General features: G+C 34.1%; 1 protein-coding gene and 1 long non-coding RNA gene across 6 annotated transcripts in view; one reads left to right on the top strand and one right to left on the bottom strand.

Annotated features, from left to right (window-relative positions):
- Positions 1-1,457: 1,457 nt before the first annotated feature.
- The window catches only part of marchf6 (membrane-associated ring finger (C3HC4) 6), a 37,725-nt gene continuing 18,545 nt past the window's right edge, over positions 1,458-20,637 (bottom strand). For 2 of the 5 annotated variants that reach the window (XM_087238398.1, XM_087238399.1), the window contains exons 17-27: positions 19,501-19,601; positions 16,907-17,044; positions 14,941-15,145; positions 14,758-14,827; positions 13,174-13,355; positions 11,661-11,708; positions 10,382-10,516; positions 9,057-9,146; positions 8,819-8,951; positions 5,784-5,919; positions 2,067-3,882 (exon numbers count right to left, since the gene is read on the bottom strand). In XM_087238398.1, the coding sequence (XP_087094524.1) occupies positions 3,795-3,882; positions 5,784-5,919; positions 8,819-8,951; positions 9,057-9,146; positions 10,382-10,516; positions 11,661-11,708; positions 13,174-13,355; positions 14,758-14,827; positions 14,941-15,145; positions 16,907-17,044; positions 19,501-19,601 (1,326 nt within the window). In that variant the 3' untranslated portion in view covers positions 2,067-3,794. 5 annotated transcript variants of the gene reach the window in all.
- On the top strand, positions 3,569-5,854 carry LOC147846402 (uncharacterized). Its single transcript, XR_015478643.1, has 2 exons — positions 3,569-5,006; positions 5,230-5,854. It is a non-coding gene; the product is annotated as an uncharacterized LOC147846402 (long non-coding RNA).

Raw genomic sequence — 20,637 nt, 5'->3', positions numbered from 1 at the left:
TAATGACTAATTTGACTGCCTTATCCGTACACAATGACTTTTAATTCTGATGGCACTGGCACGTTTATTGACAGAAATTTAGTTTTGAGAGATGAGCTGATGATTTTGAGCAAGAGACTGGCCTTTGCAGGTCATCCATGCTGTTTTGATATTTGTACACGCTGTTTTGAGAAATGAACCTACTGTTTTGCAGATTTCAATTTTGATTTAATAAATGTATCAGAGACTGAGAAAACTGTAAAAGCAGGTCACTTTTCATCCCATACATCTGTTACAAAACTGGTCCGATTATGTCACTAATCCACAATGCATATTAGGCTGAAGATCATGAACTTTGAGCATCCGTAGCCGCATCCGTAGCCTTTTATGTAAAACACTGACATGACTGTATTTGTAAAAAATAAGTTTTTTTTTTTTTTTGCATGCAAAGTTTCTATTTCTATAGTAGTGCAAGGAATTTGTAGTAGCGCACTACAGAAGTACTGTAGATTATGCCAACAGGAAATATGCTCATCTGAAATAACCAGAAAACACTAGTGTAATTCATAATTGAAAATCAGAGGCAAAAAAACCATCATGATCTTCAAGTTCTAAACTAGTTGACATCTCGCATTACGTTCCAAATAAATATATTGACGTTTCATTTGACAGTTGTGACTGTTATTCAGAGTTTCTTGTTTCTTCTTAATTGTGAGGACAAAAAAAATGTAATAAAAAGTTGTAATTTCTCCCAAAAGTTCAAAGACATGAGCTATAGGTGTATTGGGTAATCTAAATTGTCTGTAGTGTATCTGTGTGAATGTGTATGGGTGTTTCCTAGTTATGGTTTGCAGCTGTAAGGGCATCCGCTGTGTAAAACATATGCTGGATAAGTTAGAGGTTCATTCTCCTGATTAATAAAAAGATTAAGCAGAAAAGAAAATGAAGAAACAATTTTTTTTTTATTATTTAATGGAAAAGGGCATCTACTGATTTTCTCTACCTTTATAGCTTTTGGTGAAGTTTTCATTATTTGAATAGCCATTTAAAAACCAGATGTTTTACAAAGCAAGAAGTTTTAAACACCACTATGATGCATAAAACCAGGAACACCACAGAACTCAATATAATATTGAACCATTCAGTTCAACCTCTACAGTTCAAACGCATACAGTTATTGTGGTTTTTCGGTTCTGCATTCAAATTTAAAACATGTTTTTAGCATTTTCCTCTTTCTTTAATTGCTCTCTGAACTGGCTCTGTGCATATTTAATGTACGTCCATGTGCTGAAACAGTTCCCCGTGAGTAAATGTCTATCAGTGAGCTATAAAGTTAATGACGCTTTCATCTGAAATTAATGTGTGGCTTGTCAGTAAGCACAGTTGCTATGGAAGCCCTCAGGTTGATGTTTACAAAAGGTCCACCTCTACAAATGTGGAAGCAAACGATCAGACTTTGATTGAAGATTACCGAAACATTTTTTTTCAGTATATTTATATACATTTTACATACGAATGAAACATTTTAAGTATAGCAATCCGAGTTAGCGAAAAAAAAAACATAGTAACAAAATAAATATTGCTTGCTGTTTTTTCAAAATACTAATTTAAAATGAGCCGAAAACATAATTCTTGAGTTTTTTTCTTGAGACAACTTAATGTTCATTTTTTTATATTTGATTTTATGTTCAATTTCTTTAAATTTGTAAAAATGATGAGCCAACTTAATTTTGTCATGTCATCCCAACACAAATGAATTGTGTGGAACCCAGGATTTTTTACAGTGTGGACTGTGAACACCACAGCCAGAGTATTGCTGTCCATGTCCAGCTCTCTATGACCACAGTGTCCATTTTGTGAATCTGGAGCTACCGCGTGACACTTTCATGTCAAAATGGAGCAAAATCTCAGTGGAATATTTGCAGCTCCTTGTTGACTCTACAGCATACAGAATCAGTCAGGCAAAATGAGGTCAAACCAGGTACCATCAAGAGGCCGCTAATGTAAACCCTGAGTATCTCATTCAATTGTTCAAAATATGTACACTAACTTTTCCAAAATTGATTAAAGACGACAAAAACGCACAGTGCATACCACACTTTGTGATTTAATATTTGTAATAAAAGTTTTCAAAAAACAAAACAAAAAAAAAGGTCTGCCTTTTTGAGGATGTAATTGTTACAGCGAGAGCCTCCCAGCAGAAGGTTTGAAAACATTCAGAATACTGAATATTTCTCACACAAACATGCTATGAAAAAAGAAAAGGCTTAGTAAACCAGACAAACAAAGGAGTTTAGTTCTGGACCACTACCTTAACCTGGATTCTAGCTGACCTCAGGAAAACAAAACAAAAACTTGAGGAAATCAAATCGATGGACGATCAAAGATGAAAACGGTGTCACTAGTTGCACATATAAAAATAGAACATTTGCCTTCCAGAGGAGCGCAAGCTATCAAGAAGCATACAGTATCAGTTTCAGTGTAATAAGATACTATAAGGTCACTTATAGAATCTCAGCGCTGATTAACACTATGTCTAAAGCCGTCTGAGACAAACCCTTCAGGGAATCGTGAACTTGTAACAGACGCAGCAAACCTGAAATGAAGAAAAAAAAATACTCTGCTACGAACAATCGTAAAGTTACATTATTTACAAATGTGTGTTGTGGATCTCCTCTTTATCTACAGACATAAAACAGATGCCTCTCCCACCAAGACTCATAATAAACCATACGCTTCAGCCGATTTGATCAGTTTGATGAATTATAGCGAGTTAAAAAATTTGGTCTAAAGGGTTTCCGAACTATTGCTGCTCTTAAAAGATGCTTCTCTTCTCTTATTTTTTAATTTCTAAAAAAGTGCAACTTGTGTACGTGCCAGTGTTACGTTAATGAGAAAGTGTTGAGTAGGCCATGCTGAGAACGAGACGGACATACAACGGTCAATATCAACTTGAACAGCAAACAAATATGCTAGCTCAACCACTGACACGATTAGCACTCTTCTAAGCTACTCAAAGGACTTTTTCCAGAGTTAAAGAAGAGCTAGCAGACAGAGGTAGGCTTTGCAGCTCACTGTGAGCCATAAACACTACCGGCAATCTAGGCGTTCGGCTGCTAGATACTGACTCTGTGCTTCAATATTCTTAAACTGGTCAACAACAGTCCCGCGAAAACTGCTGCTGAATGAAATTCCCTCTTTCCCACGTGACCGGAAGTGTATGAGTGTGGCTTAACCATTAAACCCCGCCTCATCAGCTCTGCACATAATATCAGAGAGGGTAAAGCATTGGGAAATTAACGTAAGAGACACACTATCCATAGCATCAAATCAACAAAAGCCTCTCATTTGAAAACTTAAAGATCATATAATTTCATTGAAAACTCAGAACTAATAAATAAAAAAACAAAAGTACTAATGCGACAGTCCAGCTCCATTATGACCCAGACGTTTGTTCAGAGACCTGAAGTCTGACCGGCCTCTCCATGAGGGGTGATGAAAGACCCGAGAGGGTCGAGTCTTAGCACAAACAAAGTAACAACTAGATTTAATAAATTAATACACATACTTCATTTTTTTTTCTTTTTTTAGGAGTGAGACATTGTTTTTTTAAATCCATGGTTGGTTGGCTGCAGGCCTGTTTATGTACATGGCTCTTTCGCCCCTTTTTGCTGGCAGGCTCAGAAAGACCAGAGGTCCGTTTGTGGAGTCTTTTAGTGAATGTGATGGATGTTTGAATGCACACATCACAGGTAAGCACAGGGAGCAGGAGAGAAAGGCTCATTCAGTCATTTGCACATGCTCAATCCAGCTCTTTACTCCTGAACTGAACTGCTGTGTGTGCTGGCACTGGCTTTGCCAGCTTTCCGTTCATAGTTCACTAGTCTCTGTCCAACCAGGTACCTGCAAATAAAAACCAGAGGACACATCAGCATAAAACATAAAGCCTGGACAAAAAAAAGGCTGTCAGTAATGAGCTTTGTGCAGTTTACATTGAGACGACAAAGGCATTTTCAAATACTTTCATTTTGAAACCTATTTCTTATGTTTGCATTTTCAAACACACGTCAACGTGTAAATAGAGAAATGCAAGAAAGCATAACAAGTTAAAAATAAAAATGTCATAAAAAACAAAACGTACAAAAAAATTGGAAGAAATAACTGAAATATAAAAAAAATTAAACAAAAAGTTTGTATCATAATATTATCAATACAATGCATCAATATATTCACAGAATGCTTTATAGAAATTGAAAATATTAAAAGTAACTAGTTTCTTACTGAAATTTCTCTGGTAAGAAACTTGTCAGTGATTTTACTACAAAATGTAATGTATTTATTCATATGCAACATTTTCATTTAACAATCAAATATTTTTTAATATGTACCTTTGTAATTTATTTGATTTAATCAGCCATACTTGATTTAATTACATTAAAACTTTATAAAAAAAAAAAGTTTGGTAATAATATACTGCATTTAAGAGAAATCAGGCATGTGATCAGCCAAGGATAAAAAAAGAAGGAAGAAGAGTCCAAAGAATATAATTTTTCCTGTAATTTAGTGGCTCTTTATTTCATATGATAAACTACTAGTCAGACAACAATTCCAAATATTAAAAATATTATGTCCAGTTAAATTGAGTAGCCTAATATACTTTAACATTCCACCCTAACAAAAAAAAAAATCATATCCCTAAAAAAAGCTTTTACTTTCCTTCAGCTTAGTCCCTGGAATTCAATAGTTTTAATTAATTATACAACACTTTTTAATAAATTTGTAATATCATCTAAACTTATGAAACTTTTAGGTATTAAACTTGAGGTTCTAGGCCCACATGGTCACCACTGAAGCCAAGCAGGTCTGCGCCCGGTTAGTACCTGGATGTTAGTGAGGTGTTAGTGAGGCCAGCAGGAGGCACTCAACCTGTGTGAGTCCTAACGCCCCAGTATATTCATTGGGACTCTATACTGCTCAGTGAGGGCTGTTTTTTTTTTTTTTTTTTTTTTGATGAGACATTAACCAAGGTCCTTATTCTCTCTGGTCATCAAAAATCCCAGAATGTCTTTCGAAAAAGAGTAGGGGTTTAACCCTGGCATCCTGGCTAAATTTGCCCACTGGCCTCTGTCCATCATGGCCTCCAAACCATCCCCATATCATAATTGGCTTTCTCACTCTGTCTCCTCTCCACCAAGCAGCTGGTGTGTGGTGTGCGGTCTGCCACAATATGGCTGCTGTTGTGTCATCCAGGTGGATGCTGCACACAATTGGTGGATAAGGAGATTCCCCCACTGTGTAAAGCGCTATGAGTGTCTAGCATAAATGTAAGAAATTATTATTATTATTACTAGGCTGTAGCACTGAATAAATGAAGACATAAGGACAGATGACTGGCAGAGAATAATAGCAAATGTGCATCCGTGACATGCAAACGTGAAACTGAAAAAGTGCAGTTGAGCGCGTATTTAAAGCGATTTCAAAATCTTGTATATTGTCAGCGGTTTCGTCATACTTCCACTGCTTTCTTCCATACTGCTTTCTTGTGCATAATGATGATCAATGACAGTGCAAACAATAAATCAGATTGTCTGCTTTGATGACGATGAACCTCATTGACAATAATACATTTTATAATATATTATTACTATAGAGATTTTGCAAGGGTACAAGTGTCTTTTCTGTCATTTTTTATTCAAATGCACACTTCCTTGATAAAACTATTAGTTTATGAAATTTTATTTAAAATTAAATCCACTAGTACCATCTCCTAAAGAGTGAATTTCTAGACACTCCTAGAGACTCACTTGTCATTCTTGATGTGCTCATAAAGGCGCTTGAATTGTCGGATTTGAAAAGAGAGGATCCCCATCAGAAACACCACCATCAGGAGAAAGGGGTAGATTCTCCTCTGCACAAGATTCTGCATCTCCATCGTGACCCCTATTGTGAGAGACAAGAGCTTGTTAGAACAGAAAAGAGTGATCGACGAGTTTAAATCTTAAAGGGACCGTACCTATAATGAAACAATAACACTAACAATAATGAACAAACCAATAACACACTCTGAAGTTATGTAAAACCTTTATGAGGTTATTTATTTCCGTTAAACACAAAAGAAAATATTTTGAAGCCACCACTGACAAAGTAAAAACATCAACAAAAAATGTATGGAAGTGAAGGGCTACTGGTTTTGACCATACTCAGAAAAAACTGAAACAAGTGGAGAATGAGTATGTGATCATCACAGAATGAGAATTTTTGGATGACCTTTAATATACATGGTGGATTTGTATGGTTTAATTGAGTTTTTGGGCAGATTTTATTTTGGGAGGTTCCGAAGAACACACCTGGCTTTCTTGAGCATTTAGGATATCTGTAACATTCAGTGGCACAGCAGGAGATGAGCTAATTTTACCACTTTACTCCCACAAACAGCCACTGATGAAGCAAGAAAGCATCGTCGACACAAATTGGTCAGAAAATGCAAATATGCTGTAAAACACTGATCTCTTTAATAACCATTAAGTGTCACGACTTCAATACACTGATGTTTTTATGCAAAGCTGATTTATAAATGCTGCATAACTGAACTTGCAGCACTTATCAAGGTCATCCATCCATTCACATCCCATCTGAATTTTGATCCTAAAGAGCTCAAGTAGTCATTTACAATGCAGCTGTTACAACTGGACTTTTTACTCATTGATTGAAGACCACTTGAATCCAAAGATGATGAAGCCACTCGAGTGGGTGCTGAAACCTCTTCAACATAAAGATCAACCAATCAAAAAAGTCTAGTTACAACAACTGACGGTTTATTCTGTGACTCCTGAATGAACGGAAAGTTAAAATATCAGTCTTATATACGCCGCCTGTCAAAGACTTTGAATTAAGACTTTCAAAAAATTTATAAAAGTCTCTTCTGCTCATCATGGCTGCATTTATTTGATTATAAGTGCAATTAAAAAAAGAACTAAAATTATTTTCTGTGAGAATATACATCTATTTTATACATTTTAGTGTCAGGTTTCTACTAAAATATATTTATTAATCAAAGACACATTAAATTAATCAAGTGTTTAAGGATTTATTTCAAACAAATGCTGGTATTTTGAACTTGCTATACTTCATAGTGCCATAGAAAAATGAATTAGATTTTTTTTATTCGCACAAATACATAAACAGAACAAAATATTTTTTATTTTTGATATAAAAAAAAACAAAGGAGCATTGTTTAAAATTATTTCTGAAAGATCACGACACAAAAATAATAGCTGCAAAATATTTTGCTTTCAATAAAATAAAGTTTGAAAATATATTCACTAAGAAAACAGTAACTCTAAATTCAGATACCAGAATTTTGTTGTAGTTTTGAAATAAAATACAGTGGTCCCATGTTATTCACTTGAATTACATTCTGAAAATAGCCCGCAATATGTGAAACCTGCAAAGTATTTTTTTTTATTTTATTTTTTTTACAATTATTATCGATAATTTAAGGCTGTAAAACCCCTTACCACATAATTTTCTCAGATATGCATTAACCACTTTTCTTTTGTTTAAATGTCCAGAAGTCCAACTTTTTGTGCAATGGTTAGCATCTTCTTCTGCCTTTTGGGTGCTACAGTCGGTGCAGAATGTTTTGTCGACAATATGGAGTTTGTTGTTGAGAAAATTTGCAAATATACACTAGGGCACTTCTGAGTCACACTGCCAACGATCAAAGATTTATGTAAATTTGACAAGCTGGACGCATTCTGTACAGGGGACACTGCATGGAAGAGATTGATTGACAGTGGTCTACAACCAAACAGGATGCAGAACACAATGCGCTGTATAAAAAAAGGCATGCCAAATTGCACAAAGAAAATCTGTGAAACTGCGAGACCACGAAAGGTGAAACGTGTTATAGTGAAGGATCACTGTATTAAAAGTCCAAAAGCCCATTTCATTATTTCATGCCTTGGTTTATTTTGATTCTTGTGATCTTACTTTTTACCTTATTTATCAACACCCAGTGAAAGTACTTTTAAAAGCTGTATCTTAAACACTATTCCAGAGAAATCTTCATCAAGTTGACCGTGCCCATGTTTGTTGTCCTATGATGTATTAGCTTAGCATAGGAACTGATTTGCATGCCAAGTTGACTAGCCTTGCTAATATTTTTCTTTAACCATCAGATAAATTTTAAGATACTATAGCAGCTCTGTTTTTTAGCATTCTAATCTACTAAGAATGTTAAGTACAGTTCAGTTCAGTTTTCATAGTGAATTAGAATGACACAACATGCTCCCGTTTTATGGGATACTTCCTGTCCAGGATTTCTATATAGTAAACATCAAGGTTTTTGTTGGTTTGCATAAAGCATTTTAGACTGGTCACTGTATGATTTCTATAAGAGATACAGAGAACAGACATTTACATTCTTACATGCCACTATTGGTCAATTATTTTTGTACAATGTCAGCATGTTATTGGTCAAACTACTTTTCAATCATTAATATCTGCAGGTATGGCCAAGATGTGTCCCATAATAAATTGATTTTAGTGTCACCCTATTCTGAATGCTCACCTCAGGGTTGACATGGTGACATGCATCCTCTATGGCACGCTGTGATAAAGCAGTGAACACCTGACCAAAAGGTTGCAGGCTTGACTCCCTTGAGAAAAATCGCTTAACCTAAAATTACTTTAAAACTAGTTTATGATGCATTTTATTTATAAAAACTTAGAGAGCAGGGTGAGAATTATTATGATAAAGATGCTGTACACTAAATTTTTCTAATGACAAAACCACCAATGTTGTATAACTCATCTGTTTTTTTTTTGTTCTACTCACCAAGCAGGGGCACGATGCCCACAGCAATCACATAAGGGATGCAGAGAGACAGCAGCAATACAGCAATGACCGGAGCCGCTAGCTTCCTGATGATGAAATGAAGGTCAATGTTCCGGATTCCATTGGCATACACCTAAAAAGAGGTAAATCATTTAGTTAGTTTGTGCAGTAAAACATCTAGAGCCATAGCAGCACTACAGAGATCATGAACAAACAATAGGTCACAGCAGTCACTGACCTGCTCAATAACGGTCTTCAGCCACCACTGGGGACCCATGAGGGTGATGGCAGCAATGATTTTGGCATGAAGCACTCCTAAAGCCCAGTCCTTAACAACACAAAGAAGAATTAAGAGTCAATACCACTGACACGGCCATACCTCTGTGCCCCACTTAGCACCTGTGGAAATTAAGATCTCCAAACAGGATGGATTAGATTAGCAGGGCAAGAGAGTCTTTTGAAAAACTGCCTGCTACTGGAGTAAATCCAGCCAAAATCTGTTTTCCGGAAAACATCAGCGACACAGCTCATTAGCTTCCAATAGAGAACAGTACAAAGCATAAAAACAAGTGCTGGGTCAAATCAATACTGACACACAGCGGACATGGTAGATGAAAATTAGGTCATTTTAAGACCATCTATGTATAAAGAACTAACAACATTAAAAGTGCTATGGAACGCATTGATAGTGTATGTTAAATTGTTGTCTGATACCTAAATAGAAGGTATTAGGAGTAGGTTATGTAAAAATCCTCTACAAATGGTATTACAATTCCATTTCCATCCCTAGGAATTGCCAATATTATGATATGGTTGGTTTTGAACATATTTGGACTGATTGTGAATATTAATATAACTGATGCTGACTTCTACCACGATCTTTTCTGAAATATGTGTAAAATACCCATATAAAAAGTTAACAAATTGAGCAGATTCCTAGTTAAAAAACAATCTTTTTAACTAAAGTGGTAGAGAGGTTTACTTGAGCTAGAAAAAGTGAGTGCGCTACCTTTAAGCCACCAGAAAAATCTTGTTGTAAATGAGATATAGACTAACTTATATTTATACTTGACAAAAGTGGCTGACAGAGATGCATTTAGATTTTAATTTTGTGTGGGTAATCTCTATGAAAACAGAGCCAAACATGAACAGCAACCTCTGCATAAGCAGATGGGTTGTTGAAGTGTATTTGCTTTCCGAATCCATATATCCAGCATTTTGCATTCTGACAAACTGTGAACAGATGAGATGGATGCCAGACAAAGAAGGAAATCCTTGTTTGCCCTCGAGGTGGTTGTTTATATACGGATGAGTGTTATGTAAAAAAAAAAAAAACTAAAATAACTGATGTTATTTAGACCAATTTTGATATATTAATTGTAGATTTCTGACATTGAAATCGGATGAAAAAAAAAGTTAATTTAAGTTCATTTAAATACATATAATTATTATTAATTAACCTTCTATATTCCACAGAGGAAACTTTTATGGGTTTGTAAGTAAATCATTTATCATTTTAGGTAAACTGCACCTTTAAGAGCAGCACTCCTAATCATGGCTTACCTGCCAGGGGTAGAACAAAGGAGTCTGATCCAGCGGCACTCTGAGAGGAGCTACAATCACCAGCTCAAACAGCAGTCCCAAGAGCAGAGGAATCACTCCAGCCAACAGCACAGCCACAATCAGGGTCTTCATAATCTGAATTCACACAGAAATCATCAATTACCAACACGGCTGATTATATAATAATCACCTGTGTCTTAGCCTTTCTTTGCATATGGTTTTCTTAAAACAACAACAGTTTCAAGGCGTTTTCACACCTGTAGGTCAACTGTTTTGTCAAAAAACATGGTTTCAAAACAACAATTCCTACTTTTTATTTCTAAACAGACTAAAATTCTCACAAGCAGGTAAACTCCCATCTCATTGGTCAGTGCACCCATTTATGCTCCTGTAATCTTCTCATATTGGTCATATACCAGAATGAATATAGAATAGCATCCCTGTGTGCATATCATGGCTCTTTTTCATAACTGGTTGTACCATTTAATCATTTTGAGCAAGAATCAAGGTCATCAAGGTATTTTGTGTGTTTTAAAGCATTGTTCTGAAATGTTTCTTTGACCAAATTACAATAAATCATTTTACATAGACTTTGCTCTAGATAAACCCACGGCCATTCTGTGTGGTAGGCTTCTGCTGGTAAGCTGCAAAAAAATTACATTAACAAGCAAAATATACACAGCGGGTAAAATAAGTATAGACACATCACCATTTTTCTCAGAAAACATTTCTAAAAGTGCTGTTGACTTGAAATGTTTACCATATGTCAACAACTAAAGTAACAGTAATAGTAACAACTAAAGTAATCCATACATAAAATAAAACAAAGCTAATTTGTTAAAAAAAAAAAAAATTAAGTTACATGTTAAAAAAAAACAACAATAAAATGACAAGGACAAAGTATTACACACACGAACGTGTAAAAAGGCATGAAAAGCCCAGAAAGCAGCTGAAATCTCTTAGTAGTTAGAAAGCAGCCCTGCCCCTCTTCAGTGTACATAAATATTAGAAGTTTCAGTTCCACCAATTAGACTGCCAGAAGGGTGAAGATGAAACCGGATTAGAAATTAAGCATAATGATCACAAACAAAGCCAAAGAAACTGGTCAACTGGTTTCAGAAAAGAAAATTAAGCTTTAGGAATGGCCAAGCAAATCACTTAAGTTCAATCCAATAGAAAATAAAAATTAAATATCAGAGTTGATAGATGAGAGCCACAGAATAGTCAAGATCTTTAGACTCTGTTAAAGTACGGGGGGAAAAAATTAAATAAATCACACCTGAGCAATGCATGTGACTCCATTCTTCAAACACGAGCTGTCTTGAAGCTGTCATTACCAGAAAAAAGGCCTTTATACAAAGTATTAAATGCATTTCAGAGTAGTTCAGTGTCTTCTCCTTGTGTCATTCCATTGTTATTACACAATTGCATTTTTTGTTTATCTTTATGTTTGGGCTTTTAACCAAAATATGGGTCAATTTCATGTCAACAGCTTCATTAGAAATATATTGACCAGGAAAAATCATGACAAATTCAATACTTATTTTACCCGCTGTACATGTTCTGAGTAAACAAATGTTTTTAAAAATTAAACTGCAAAAGGATGACAAAGTACAATCAATAGGTAACAGTAACACTCTACAATAAAGTTTCATTAGTAAATGAGTTAATGCAATAACATTAGCAGTGAGAAACAGTTAAAAAAATACAACATAATAATATAATTTATTAATCACCTGAGACTAATAAAGGCTTTTTTAATTACAAAATTTGTAATTTGTAATTAATTGTCATAAAATTGACTTTAGTTAAATAAACTGATGTTAACAAATGCAACCTTACTGTACAGAATTTATAACCAACAGGCTATAAATAGGCACAGAATTTTTAAGGTTGTATGCAAGATTAACATATGAAATATTCATGTTTGAAAATAAATCACCAATGAAGTTTTCAAGCATTTGTTGCTGTGATGAATCTAAATATTCTTAAAAAAAACACACAGTAAATGTTAAAAAAATAAATTAAACTTTACTGTATTTTGAAGTGCTCACGATATCAATATTGTACATGTTCATTATCAGGATATACTGAATCCTTAAATATCTGCGCTAATTTTCACACAGTGTAGGTAATAGCTCATCACACTGTGTGATTTGATTCATTGGTCCATTGGGTCAGACTTTTTTTTTTTCCTGGAAAAGCAGGTTTTGTGTTTTCTGCACTGCTAAAGAAATTTCAATTTGCATGAACAATTTGCATTAAAGCATAAGGACTCACAGGGTTAGAATTAACACCGTAAAACCAATATGATTATTGCTGTTCCTAAAAATGTATATGCAAAAGTGCTGAAAAAGTCTCCAGAGCTTTAACAGAGGTTTCATTTCCGACATGTAAGTGGTCAAATTAAAACAGACTGGGCCATCTGACTACTCAGAGCTCAGTGGGCTCTTAGAAAAGAGATGTTTTGAGTGAGTGGAAATTCAAATAAATTACTATGGAAGTGACAGGAAAGGTAATATACTGTTAAAGTCAGAATTATTAGCCCTCCTGAATTATTAGCCCCCCGTATATTTTTGTCCCCAACTTCTGTAATATTAAAAAATTAAACTGTTTTTGCTATTTTGATAAATATAACCAGAGTGTCCGTGACATCAAAACAAAATTAGGAACTTTTAAGACAGAATAGCAAGGGCATTTTAAGTCAAATGGTACAGTGAAGTAACCCCAAACTCTCAGTTTAAACGCTAATGTTGACACTTATAAGACTCTGACAGCATTGAACTGAGTACCATGAGGGTCCACTCCTGAATCTTGAGCAGGATGACTCTGCGACCCTGAGGCATCCAGGCCAGCAGTACGGTGATCGCTCTGATGGAGAGCCAGCACACATAGAGGCCACATGCTGCAGTGTACAGCTCGTGGATCTTAGCACTGCCCGTCCAGAAGGACATCAGCCAGCGTCCTGTAAATACTGCCATGAACACAAACAGACAATTCAGAGATCTGATCAAATCATGAGGCAAACTTAACTTATGCTCTCCCTCTCTGAGAGTTTAAATGTCAATATGAAAATAAGAGTAGTAAATACAGCTTTTCTGTTATGAAATGTTATTACATAATATTTAATAACCGCTAATACTTGTAAAGGTAAAGTTACACGGAATGTCTCGTTATTGCTGCATTTCTTTATTTGATCAAATACATTTAAATTATTTAATTATTAACATTTTAACTGTTTGCTCTACCAAATGGTTTACCATATTTTGACTGTTAAAGTCATATAAAGAATGACTGTTTTAAATATTGGTTTACACACGCAGCATTGTTGGTTTACAACAAAAAATAAATTAATCAAACAAACATAATCCTGCTGAGAATTAGAAATATTTTATGGCATAATTACCAAAAATAAAGATATGTTTTGAAATAAATTGATTTTACACTTCATATTTTCAGGTTTTTCATAAAATATTTACTCATTGCAGTACTTTTACCATAAACCAACATATCAACCATTTGGTAGAGGTTAATATTATAGAAATGATGGGATGTATTGAAAAAAAAAAAACGCATTTAGTTTGTTAACTAGCATCATTAGGAGTTAAGAAATGCAATCCAAACATTTTTTTTTCTTGGTGGGCCAGTAAAAGGGTTAAGAGTTTAGTCACCCTTTTAGTCACTTTACAATTAGTTTTAATGTTATTATTTAATGTTAGTTAAAGTGTTTACTAACATAAACTAAAAATGCACAATACTTGTGTCAGTACCAGCCTTTATTAATCATAGTTCAACATTTACTAATGCATTATTAACATCATGCTTGTTAATGGTTAATGCACAGTAAGTTAACATGAACTAAAAAAAATTAACAGCTTTATTTTCCTCCGTGATGAATAAACAATGTAACATATAATAAATGCATTATGTTAGTAAATACATTACATAGCACTGACTAATACAGCCTTATTATAAAATGTTAAAGTTCTATGTAGTACTTTTATAAAAGAAAAGCTGTTCAAATAAATAAAGAAAACACTGTTATCTGGAAAGTATACCAATAAAACAATCTAAAACGATGCTAAGACAAATGAATAAATGACAAAAATATATATAAAAAAACGAAAAGCAGCTTTAAAGAATTATTAAAAGGTCCATAAACTAATGTGTTACCGTTCTCATGTCTCTATATAAAAGCTTCAAAAACATTTTATTTACTATCCACTTTTATTGCAATCATTTTTAAATCCTGTAAGCTCAGAAATCAATACACTTCAATTGACTTTTTGTGATCCAGAAAGAGAAAATGTCATTTAAAGTCAATGTTCATAACAGGGTGAACTAATAATTTATAACTACATTTGTTTGCTTCTCACCTGGTAATGTAAGACACACTAAACTGGCCAAAAGTAGCGTCACACACATGAACAATATCAGCAAGACAATCTAGAGAGGGGAAAAAGAAGAAAAACCGTTAAGAACCATTAAGCTGAAAATCAGATAGATCAAATCTAGACAATCATAAAAGAATAAATGTACAAATAAGAGACTTGGCGTACCCTTAGAGGAAATTTCATAGGCCGATGATAGGGTTGGAATCCTACCGGGCCGCCCTGCTGCAGTATAGCCTGGTGGGCAGCATGCAGCCCTTCTCCCACCACAGGAATAGCATTGTTACGGGCCTGTTGGTTATTGTTGTTGGCTTGCTGGTTGGCATTGTTCTCGTTGTCTTCCTGGTCTCCCAGCAAGTACGAGTGCAAATCTCTAAAATGTGCGGCACAAGTAAGGTAGATTAAGATCAACATTGCAGCTTCAAGGAATTCAAAAGACACAAGAAAAGTATAAACAAAAACCCTCATATTAAACCCCAGTTTACACCTTAAATCAAGATGTTTTTGTGTTCATTTGTTCACAATGAGACACCATTAAATGAATTTAAAATGTTTTGAGCTTGTCTGCTTTTGGACCACTTTCAAATAGTGTTAAAATAGATTACGTTCTATTTACTTCTATAATCACGTGTGTGGTTGAATACATTCGAACAGCCACAAAAGACCCTTTACAGACCAAAAAACATGTGATTGTTATAAAAACATGTTATGAGTGTAAAATTAACATACTTTTCTTTCGCTTGCTTTCACTTAGGCAAAGTAAGTTTATTTACAAAAACATTAAGTGTAAGAATAAAATAAGTTTGATAAATAATAAGAAATTATATTAAAACAATCAAAAACAGATTTAAATGTGTTAAAAACAACACAAAACAAAACAACAAAACAATCCATCTAACATGCAATTTCTCATTCAAAAGTACAAGACCATTGCACTCCTACAAAAGTTATATAAAGTAGTGGTCCCCACTGCGGTTTATCACTGCAGACCAGTCAACACTTGACAATTTTATAGCCAGGAGTGCAGGGGAGTTGGTAAACTTAGGTAGATTACTAGGCAACCATCAACGATTTTCTCAGAGGATGACAAGCTGACAAAACATTGCTGCAACTCTGATACAAGTCTCATTTATGGAGAAAATTACAAAGCACTGCAGCGTTAGTGTTCTGTGTTTGTCTGATAAGCTGCTTTGACACAATCTACATTGTAAAAGCGCTATATAAATAAGCATGATTGATATATTTAATCTACCAAAATGTGTATATTCTATACCAAGTATGAAGCTGATAGGTCAGTTCTTGTCACATAACTCGCTGTGCATTGTGCTCGCAGCACTTAGAAATGTAGACTAATTTTTTGGCACGTCTCCATTTAAAAAAACAAACATCTATGTGAAAAAACGCGATATGTGAACAGACCCTGAGGCTGCCTTCGTTCGTGGGTACTTGGGAAGCTTCAAGACAAAGATAACTGGAGTGAAAAACTCTGGTGCCAGCCGTGTTGATCATCAGCACGTGATCCTCTCAAAATTAGTTTACAAATAAACCCCACTTTGCTCATTTAGCTTGTGGGTTACATTTTGGTGCTTAAGTGACCAGGATATAACCGAAATGAGAAAATAAGGTCATTTTTCAGAATAAAAGATTGTTTAGATTGATTATAATAAATAAAAGGGTAATAATTCATAATTTCTTGTGAGGCCACGTACTAATTAATCTACAGGCCGGTAATGGTTCGCAGCCCAGGGCTTGGGGACCACTGATAAGAGCATGATGAAACTAAATGGGACTCGACAAAATCTATTATCACTTGAGATATTTGAAAGCATGTTAACATAGCTGGTGAAAATAGTAATGTGCCTTGGGAGACCAAAGGTGAAAGCGGGGTTGTAGTGAACTCTGGCTGACCTGCATGGCACAAATAGTTAAATGAATAACGAAAGTACATAACACACCAAGCGTTTTAATGCAAAATCTATTAAGTCAAAGCTAATTATTTATAAATGCTCAACAATTGTGATTTGAAGTTCTCCATCGCTAGATCTTTTTAGGACAAATCAGGGGAAAATTCATCTGAATTCATGAGGTTAATGGACGTACTGAGCAGCATGGTAAATATGTATGGGAGACTTACAGCAAGTATCCAGCGGTCACGGTCCAGGCTCGCACTAGACCTTTGAGCCACTGCCGTGTGTGTCCTTGTTCCAACAGTGCAGGAAGAACGACCTGCAACAACAGCAGCTCCAGAGACAACTCACTCACTGGAGCGTCACTGAAAGAGAGACAGAAGAGAGACAAAGACATTACAATTATAAATAAAATAGTAGAATCAATCTTCTCAATTGTCAATAGAGCTGTTCAGGCATAACATCAATTTGTAGCCCACTGATAGGGCTATATCTTCATGGGTTCCCTAAGGAATATCTAATTGGTTTTTAGGAATAAAAAACCTTGAGAGTCATTTTTGCCAAATTTGTAGCAATTTTCACCCTATCAACACTCTTCTGGTCATCCTTGAATAGCAAGGTCACACTGTCACTCTTAAATCTATATTATACATTTTTAAATTCTTGCATATCTGGATTTATGGAGGCATTAATAAAAACTTTAAAGACCTTTTTAAGATCAAAGATTTAAGTTTTTTTTTTTTATTTTGCAAAAACAAACTAAACAAAACTATCTTAAGAACTACGAATAATGTCTAAGGAGCCCATGAAATCTGATCCCACTTTATTTTGAATAAATTTTACATAAAGTACATGAATAACTCTGATTCAGTCACTTGAATGTGGAAATTACTTTCACCTTCTGATCAGACACATTGCTTAAAACTTAATACTTTATTAGTGAGAGAAAGATTAAGCAGACCATCTGTGCGAGGATGAAGAACGAGCCTCCTCCTTCGATCTCTTTACTTTCTCTTTAGTTTACTTTTACTCTTTACTTTACTCCTTTACTTTCACAAATAAGAAAATGGAGTTGTACACACTCAACTAAATAAATCTATTATCCAACATAATTAAATTTCGTTTGTTAAGCACAAAGATTCATTTTTAGATTCAGTTCTAATATCCAGGAAGTTAATGAATGAACACTAATAATGAAGTGTCGTCAAAAAACTAGGTTATATCCAGATAGGCGTAATATATATATATATATATATATATATATATATATATATATATATATATATATATATATATATATATATATATATATATATATATATATATATATTTATATATATATATATATATATTTATATATATATATATATATATATATATATATATATTTATATATATATTTTTTTAGATTATATATATATATTTAAAAAAAATTATTTTTGAAAAACAAAAACAAAAAAAAAAAAGTAAAAGAAAGAAAAAAATAAAAAGCTTCTGCCAGTAATTTGACCACACATAGGGGGTGTTCAGATAGGTAAATAAACAGAACAAACAAAAACAAAAAAACAAGGGAAATAAACAGTAAAACTTTTCTGTGACAAAACAGATAAAACATCTGTTGATAATATTATAACAAATAACAATTTGCAATATCAAGCAGAACAAGAGACTGCTTTTGTCCTGGTAAAGGTAACTCGCAGCAAATGATACCAGAAGTTTCAAATGGCTGCAACCACCCTCCAGTTATTAAATAAAAATATTTCTAATATATTGTTCATTATTATTAATTACATTACAGATTTATTCATGCTATTCTCTTTAAAAATTAATTTGTCATCAGCAAAGTCACAGTCCTAAAAAAAAAATCCTATCTTATCCTATCCTATTATTTTAAACCCATCAGACAAATACTAGAGAACAGGATGTTAAGTTCAAAGCAATCAAGAGAAATTAAACATTAAACTTCATTACACATTAAAGTAAATATTAAAAAAAAAAAATTTTACTCCTACGTCATTACAATCCAGTGTGACTAAAGAGGATCTTCTCTTCTGAAAAATATCTCAGTGTTTTTTTATTCAACCATACTTAAAGTCCATCATTTTAGACTAATAATTTTCATTGCATGGACAAACACATACAAATAAATACACGTTTTCTTTTGTGTTGCTAAGTCTATATATCATATTGTCTAAACAATAAGAAATAGAGAAAAAAACATTATGTAACACATGAAGTATGGCCTCTTTCCACAGAAGTCAGAGTCAGTGCTCCAACAAACACTAGAACTGTTCAAAGTACTCTCAAAGTGACGAATATAAATCTCAGCACAGCTGAAAGCACATCAGGGTTAAATGGGGTAAAACACCCTACGCAAACACTCAGCTAAGGCACTTTCTAAGTCATTATTGTTGTGGACACTACATTAACAGTTCTCTGCAAGATCACACTATAGAAAGGTCTTCTGGGAATGAATGATGACATCAGGTGTAACACACCTGGCAAATGATGCAACAGGCCCACCTGACACTACAGAGAGTCCCTGACACTCATTAGGTAATGAAGCAAAGGTCTGACCTGACAGCAACAATTAGAACTTCACATTTATGACCCTTTCTTTTAAACATGATGTCACGCTAAGAAAGAACTGTGCCTCTTTCTGTTCTGCAATCTCCAAGCAGATTAATAAAAGCAAACGAAACAATTGACTTTAAGTTCAACCTCTGAATACGCTTACACAAAGTTATGATTAGCAGCTATCACAAGAGAATATTAAGCTTTAGGGCTTCAAGATAATGATGTGGAAATGCAGATTGTTTACCTGTAAAGCATCACATTGTAGGGTAGAAATGAAGGAAAGATGTGCTTGATTATCCGGATAGGAAGCCACAACATGAGAAGAACAATTGAGCCAAACACAACCTAAAAAAAAAAAAAAAAAAGAGAGAGTGGAAACTTCATTTTTACATTCAAGAACATGGAAGAAACCATCCAGGACCACAATGTTACTTAAATAATAATCAATAAACAAAAAAATGGAGGTAGGGTTTTTAAAAAATATATTACGTATAATATATTTTGTATTTATTCTATATATAACTAACATACCAGAGCAGTAATCGAAGTATACTACTAACTATACATAAACTATAAATATTTAACTATACACATATCCTAACTGTGCGTTCACACCGAAGGTGGTGAGAGCATCAAAGTTCTCTCGGAGCCTGGCAACAACGCTGTCTGCCTTCACAGCTCGGCGGCAAGAGCGTCAAAATACGCAACATTGACCTCGTTTTTAAAGGAGCTGTTGCAGTAAATCAATTACATTCCAGAAAAAAATAATAATAAACATGCATTAGTGTGAAAATGTTAAGCACTCTTTTTATCAAATTTATTTAACAATGGAAGATCTAGTTGCAGCGTTTGGTGTGGCTTTGCTTTACTTATCCAATGTGTCTATATGTCTAAAATATCCTGAAACAGCAATACTGTTTTGTCCTTTCATTATAGTTAGCATGAGATTCCTGCCGTTTAAAAAAATAATAATAATAAATAAATAAATAAATAAATAAATATATATACACATTAATGTACATAAGTAACTCACCAGTAACTTTTTATTGCATGTCCTTGTAAGAAACCGTTAAATTATTGGAAATCCAACAAAAAAAACTATATGACTAAATATAGGACTAAATTCTGATTGCTTGCCGCTGAACTGCTTCATAGCTCATAATAAGATGGTTGACTTGCTTTCAACTCTACTCGACACCCACACTGGTGACGACGTGCCATGCCGCTCCTTACTGCTGCTAACTTTCATTGAAAATAAATTACTTCTGGCTACTTTGATGCTCTGCACTTTCGGTGTGAATGCACATTAAAACAGACTATACAAGGTCTTTTACAAAAGACAGAACAAAATCATACAATATATTGTGTAAAATAGGTATTT

The sequence above is a fragment of the Danio rerio genome, chromosome 2 (assembly GCF_052040795.2).
Source record: "Danio rerio strain M-AB ecotype USA chromosome 2, GRCz13ab, whole genome shotgun sequence".
Taxonomy (NCBI): Eukaryota; Metazoa; Chordata; class Actinopteri; order Cypriniformes; family Danionidae; genus Danio; species Danio rerio.
This window is presented reverse-complemented; position numbering and strand designations above follow the sequence as displayed.